This window comes from Meles meles, chromosome 1 (assembly GCF_922984935.1).
Source record: "Meles meles chromosome 1, mMelMel3.1 paternal haplotype, whole genome shotgun sequence".
In the NCBI taxonomy this organism is placed as follows: domain Eukaryota; kingdom Metazoa; phylum Chordata; class Mammalia; order Carnivora; family Mustelidae; genus Meles; species Meles meles.
In genome coordinates this window covers 62,002,123-62,008,288 of record NC_060066.1, presented here as the reverse complement: position 1 = coordinate 62,008,288, position 6,166 = coordinate 62,002,123, and the positions used below count along the sequence as shown (strand labels likewise).

Sequence of the window (6,166 nt, the reverse complement as noted above, 5' to 3'; positions counted from 1 at the left end):
TTACTAGGGGGGCTAAGTGCCTTTAAACCAACACACTAGGGTTTCCTGTCCTTAGTTACCCCCCCAGTTTGTTTTTACCAGGGAGACTCTGATGCCACGAAAACCAAGCTTAGCCCTGAGCCCACTTCTGCTCATGAAGATTAGATCCTGAGGGCCAGATCCCTCCTCCTATGTAGAAAGCCTAAGAAAATGGTCTCAGAAAGCAGTTCTCCAGAGTTTTGGTTTAGTTTAGTTCAAAACAGGAAATCACGCTCCCCCCACCCCCCACCTCCCTCTCACCTCCTAAACTCCAGCTGTATTTTCTCTTTCTGGTCAAGAAAACGCCTTTTGATTTTATAAAATAACGAACACACCCCAAATTGGGCAGATGTTTAGGTAGTTTTATCGTTCACACTTTCACAAATTTTCTAAATGTTCTATACAGGGAATGCAGCTTTTAAAAAAAAGACAGGCATTTTAAAAAACCATATGATGATTTCCCGGGTTATTACTTCCCAAGAAAATTGGAGTGAAAATGGAAGAAAACAACAAGGAAAATGAGGTGGTATAAGTTAAAAACGCTATATAAACATTATTTGAAAGAAAAAAAAAAGCTCAACTGAAACACAACTTGCCGCTTGTATTATGATTTTATTCTGCCAGTTAGACCTGAGAGTCACCCCCAAAACGGTGTGTGCTGTAGAGGTTCTGGAGGGACTTGCAATTGTAAGGTCTGGAGTGTGCTTTATGTGAGAGAAAGCATCGTGTGTGTGTGTGTGTGTGTGTGTGTGTGTGTGTGTGTGTGTGTGTGTAAATGTAAGACACACACCTATATTACTTTGTAGAGCATATAAATTTCAACGTGGCCTCGGCCCCAAAAGACTCTTCAGGCACACTAAGCCTTGGGTTCTTGCCTTCCAGGAACCCTGGTCTCCAGAAGAATCAGAAGAATAGAAAGTAATGTGAGTTACATTTGGAAATGCAGTGATCCCAATGGGATCAGCTCCATTCGGCCGAGAAAGAACCAGTCCCAGTCTGGGGCCAAGAAGGCGCCTCTAAATGAACTTCCGTACCAAACTAGGTAAAGGGCAACAAAGACCACATTCGGACAGCGCCCAGGGCCACTCAGATTTCACAATGCCTTTTTTTTTATTCATACAAAAATAAATTTATTTACATTTGCTAGTATTGTGATAGAGACGCCTCGGGACAGCGGCGCGTGTCCCCTGAGCCCGGTCCTTAGGTACCCAACCGGCTCAGCGGGCCACCCAGCGCACTCCCCCAGCACGGAAGAACCTGGGCACGGGGAGGCTATGCTGCAGGAGGAGGCCACCAGAGCTTGGGTAGGGGAGGCCTGCTGGGGATGGCCGGGAGCCGGAGGAGGGGTGCTGCAAAGAGGTGTGGAGGAAGAAGTGGACCGAAGACCCGAGCCTGGTTGAGTGGGGGGCGCGGGGGTGGGAGGCTCAAATCTAGACGGGGAGGTGGGTAGGAGCACAGACAGAAGCCCGGCTAGGAAGGGGCGGGAGCCTGGGGCGAGAGAAGGGCTTGACTGCCACGAGGAGACAGAACCGCCCAGAGCGCTCCCGGCAAACCCGGGCCGGGTGGTCCCTGAAAGCGTTGCCTCCATCTCATCCCGTGCAGAGGGCAGCCCCTTCATCTAGGAGGCTGCTGCCCTGTGGGGTACAAACCTGGCCCCAGAACGCCACTCTCCCGTCCTTGCAATTTAAAAACACGCCCCGATGTTGGTCTCCCGCGAGCACTTCTGCCTTTAAAGCCAATCATCCTGAGCACGTTCTAAGTAAGCATTGCCTAACCTAGCACACGCCTGTGCTGTGCAGAGCCGTGCCGTCATATACAGAGATCTGGCTCAGTCGGGGAACTAACTCCTAGGAGGTTTGGCGCCGGGTTAGTCTACACTGCTAAAGTCCGAAGTTGGATCTGGTTCCGCGCTGTACACACAGAAGGAAGCTCTTTTTGGAGAAGCAAACTGTCCTCCCCGGGATCCACAGCAGCCGCAGCCCTCAGCGTCCTGTGAGGACAGTCGCGCGGCCAACCCTTCGGGCTCTGATCCCGACATCCGCCATGTGTCGTGTTCACAGTTCGGGTGGGGAGCTGTCTAGGAGAATTTAGGAGAATCCGATGGAACTTTCCCTCATTCCCTGGCGGGAGGAGGGGTAGTTCTCAGGCTCCTTTCTCTCCGCCCCCAAACACAGACGCTTCAACAATAATCCCAGCAACTGTGTTCGATCTAAGCGGTGGTCCCACATAATCTGTTGGCTGCCGAAACTTCTTTGGTGTCCGAGTCGGGTCGTCCTGACACCACGAATGGCCATGTCTGTAAAATCAAAAAAGAGCGTCAGATACTGAAGTAGAAAGTACTGTCTCAAACCAAAACCGTTCTCCTAAGTGAACCCTGGAATATTCCTAGCTCAGATTTTATCAGTCTTCAGGGAATTTGGGTGTCTTCCCTCTAAACTAGGATTTAAATTTTTTTGAATTTTGATTGTGTGAGACATGAGACGTCTGTCCATGCTTCCTTCTGGTCTTTGCCCTCAGGATGATTCGGTGAAACTTGCATGAGTTTGGGATTTTGTCTGTTTAATTCCCTTCCCCCCAACACACACACACACACACACACACACACACACACACACACACACACACAGCACAGCCCTCCATTCGGAGTAGGAACTGGATAGGTTCTTTCTCAAGCCGGGAAAGTTGGCAGGTCGGAGAGGGACTTTCCAGACAAATCCCTTTTGGGGAAACCTTTCATATTCTGCAAGAACCTTTTAAAAAAAATCCAAAGGCTTTTAAATAGAGCTCGGGCCTTCCCTCCTTCCCTCCAGAAAACAGGGCTTGTTAAATCGAACCGGTCAGACTCTTAACTGGAAAATATTGGACGAGAGAGATTTGCCATTTGATCTGCAACCCGGCAGTGGATGCAGATGGAACCCAGACTCACCCCGGACGTAGGATATTAGCCAAGAGATGCCACGGGGCAAAGTACCAGGTACAATGATCAGAATGAAGAAAACACCGAAGGGTGGAAGGTTCTTCAAGAAAGTGGTTTGACCCTTCCCCTGGTTTTAAGAAATTAAACTGGACTCCTCACCACCCATTCCAGAACCCTCCTTTCAGGTTCCTCCCCCGCCGGCTGACTGTGCCTGGCGCCCTGCAGCTCCCCGAGCACATCCCGGCCGCTCTCCCCGGGCCTCGAGCGAGTGCCCCTACCAGGTTCACCGGGTGCACGTAGCCGTTCTCGTAGCGGTCTTCCTGAAGCAGCTGCCGCAGGTGCGCGATGTAACTGGAAGCCAGCCGGAGCGTATCCAGCTTCGAAAGCTTAGTGTCGGGGGGCACCCAAGGCAGGCTGGTCTTGAGCCTGGAGAAGGCTTTGCTCAGCACGCGCATCCGGGCGCGCTCGCGGGCGTTGGCTGCGTTCCGCTGTGACTGCTTGCAGTCGGCCGCCGAGCCCTTGGGCGGGAGGGGCTTCTTGCCGCCGCCGCCCCCAGCCACTCGCGGCCGCTTCCTCTTGCAGCCTTCCGCGCCGCCGGCCGCGCCCAGCGCACATCGCTCTTCCTCGCCATCGGGATCTTCCTCCTCCGCCGACGAGTTGTCACTGGGAGAGATGTAGCTGCCCTCGGCGCCGCGAAGGGACGGCCTCTTGGAGGCGGTGACCGGGTACCCCCGCTGCAGCCCCCGCAGCTCCATCTCCTCGGGGTCGCTCACCGAGCCGGTGGACATCACTGCGTCCCCCACGCCCACGCACGCCCGCCTTCCGCCCCCAGGCCGATCTAATGGTCTCGGCCTTCCGCTCCCTCTGGCGGAGGCCGGGGCCAGGCAGAACTCCGAGGAAGACTCGAGACCTGGGTAGGAAGCGCGGGGCCGCGGGAGCGAGCCCTGCCGCTGACCTGGGAGAGCGCGGCCGAGAAGTGGGCGCCACCGCCCAGGCTCCGCGCGCACTGCCGCGAGCTGCGCCTTTTGACAGGACTATTTATTTGTACTCCTCGGAACAAACCACCGGGGCCAAGCAGAGGGAGTTGGAAAGGGGGGCAAGAGGTGGGGCGGGGGCGTGGAAGGGGTGGGGACCGCTTTTCTGCGCTCGGGATCTGTTGCTGGGGGCGGGGAAGGGGAAGTCTCTACCCACTGAAGTTTGGGGCCCCAGGTCCGTCGGACCCTCAGATTGTCAGTGAGAGATGAGCGTGCGTCGGGAGAGTGAAGGAGGGGACTTGTTCGTACCCACCCTACTTCCACCCCCAACTAGTCTTAGCCAGGGCGAAGATTGCCAGACACTTAGAAACCCCAGGATCGCGACCTCTGCTCTCTCCCCATCTTTTCAGCGGAACTCTGTTTCCCAAGTTCAAAACGTGTAATGTATGACGGCGTACCCAAGGCTTGCCCAACAAAAGCGTAAAAGCAAAACAAGCAAATGACACCGAGCAATCCGCCACAATTAACGGACCTCCCATTTTCCTCTTCCTCTTTTCCCTATAATATGGCTTTATGATTTACAAAACGTTTTACTACATTGGTTCGTTCCATTTTCAAACAACATCTGTGACTTAAATGTTACCTCTACTTTGCAGAACTTCAAGCTAAAACGCAGAGATAGGTATTTAAGTAAAGGACCCCAAATCTTCAGTCTGGTAAGTAGAATATAGACTTGAACTCCATGTTTAGCATCCCTGGCTCCTCCATATTTCAGTCGTGACACGCCTCCCCCAACACACACCCAAGCTGTTATATTTGCTGTTTACCATTGTCTTGGGAATTTCATGCTTGATTTTGTTTTTAATACCACAATGCATTAGATGGAGGATCTTGCCCCAATTCTTTGAGTATAGTCTAGGGAATCATTTTATTTTAGATTGTGTGTTGAAGAGCACACTCCAGGATGCAGAATGCCAACTCAGCACAATCTTCTAAAATAAAATGACAAAACAGCATCTAGAACTAAGGTGTCCTATGTCAACCAAAAATAAGCCCTCTCCCCTCAGCCCCAAAGGAAACAAAAGGAAACTGCAGTCTCATTTTCTAACTCAAAGGATCTTTGCAGTACCTGGTCTAGGGATGGGTACTTCATGTTGGAGACAGACACCATTGGCCAGCTACTGAGTGCCTGCTATGTGCCAGGCACTGGGCTAGGCACCTCATGACTGCCCAGTGAGGAATGAAAAGACAACAACAAAATAATCAACTGCTATGAGGTTGGGGTATGATCCCTCTGTTTTACAATGAGGAAACTGAATCTTCACACCCGGCTAATGTGTTTACTCGTCCTTCCCCTAAAATCTCATAGGTTCCCAAACCCAGCAAAGTGCAAGGAAACAAATGTGCAGTCAGCCCAGGACAGAGTGAGCAGAAGCCATGGGGCCAGCTTCCCTCCACTAGCTCCTCAGCAGAACAAATGCTCCCAGCTTCCTGCTTGAAGTGCCACAACAGGTGGCTGGCCCCGGCTGACTTCATCACTCAGGCAGCGTTCCACCTTAGTCTCCCAGGCCAGCCCGCCCTCATGGGGGATGTTTCACATACCCCCTCCCGGTTACCCTCATTTGCAGAGGTTTTCTCCCTGTGTATTTTGTCATTTTGTTGAGGGATGCGGGAGGGGCTCCTTTTGGGATCATTTGAGTAAAAATACCCCTCATTTTCGGTTCTCTCTGGGATGGGAAAAGGCAGGGAGTATAGGACTGAGTATGGAGTTCTTTATAGGAGCGCTTGAACTTGAACTTGACTTTAGGTGCACCAGGAGAAGGAGGGAAGAAAAAAATGAGAAGGGAGCAGAAAGATGTAAAAAGGAGAGCTCAGGCTAGCTTTCTGCATCACCTATTGATGACTTGAATCTATCAGTATAAATACATAGTCTCACACATTAGAGGCAGGCATATAGGTCTTAAAAATCTGGATTGTTTATACAGGTGCAGAACAAAGTCTTTCTTTAGAAAAGATTAATGGTGGGGAAAGTGCTAGATTTTCTCTAAACAGTCACAAAAAAAACTGTACCCAGCCTCAACGCTAATCAGGTCATGGCCAGTTTCTTTTTCTTGAAGGAACTGACTGACCCCAACAGTTCATGCTTATTTTTTTCATAGCTTTTTCCTTCCCTTTTTCTTTTATGTTCTTTTCTTTTGATGCTCTATTTTTCCTACTTTCCATTCTTTTCCCCTCCTCTGTATCTCTCTTCTTTCTC

The 6,166-nt window shown here is 51.2% G+C and overlaps 1 protein-coding gene across 1 annotated transcript; it reads right to left on the bottom strand.

Annotated features, from left to right (window-relative positions):
- Nucleotides 1-1,121: 1,121 nt before the first annotated feature.
- Nucleotides 1,122-3,932, bottom strand: MSC (musculin). Its single transcript, XM_045997216.1, has 2 exons — nucleotides 3,214-3,932; nucleotides 1,122-2,314 (listed from the first exon to the last, which is right to left on the bottom strand). Exons 1-2 carry the CDS (start codon nucleotides 3,721-3,723, stop codon nucleotides 2,228-2,230), a joined length of 597 nt encoding a protein of 198 aa, XP_045853172.1. The 5' UTR covers nucleotides 3,724-3,932; the 3' UTR covers nucleotides 1,122-2,227.
- Between the last annotated feature and the right edge of the window lie 2,234 nt (nucleotides 3,933-6,166).

What these genes read in the sequence shown, in the direction of transcription:
- MSC (XM_045997216.1), bottom strand. Translation starts at nt 3,723, where the DNA reads ATGTCCACCGGCTCGGTGAGCGACCCCGAGGAGATGGAGCTGCGGGGG. An exon ending in ACGTGCACCCGGTGAACCTG is followed by an intron (nt 2,315 to 3,213) that starts GTAGGGGCACTC and finishes TTGATTTTACAG; the next exon opens with ACATGGCCATTCGTGGTGTC.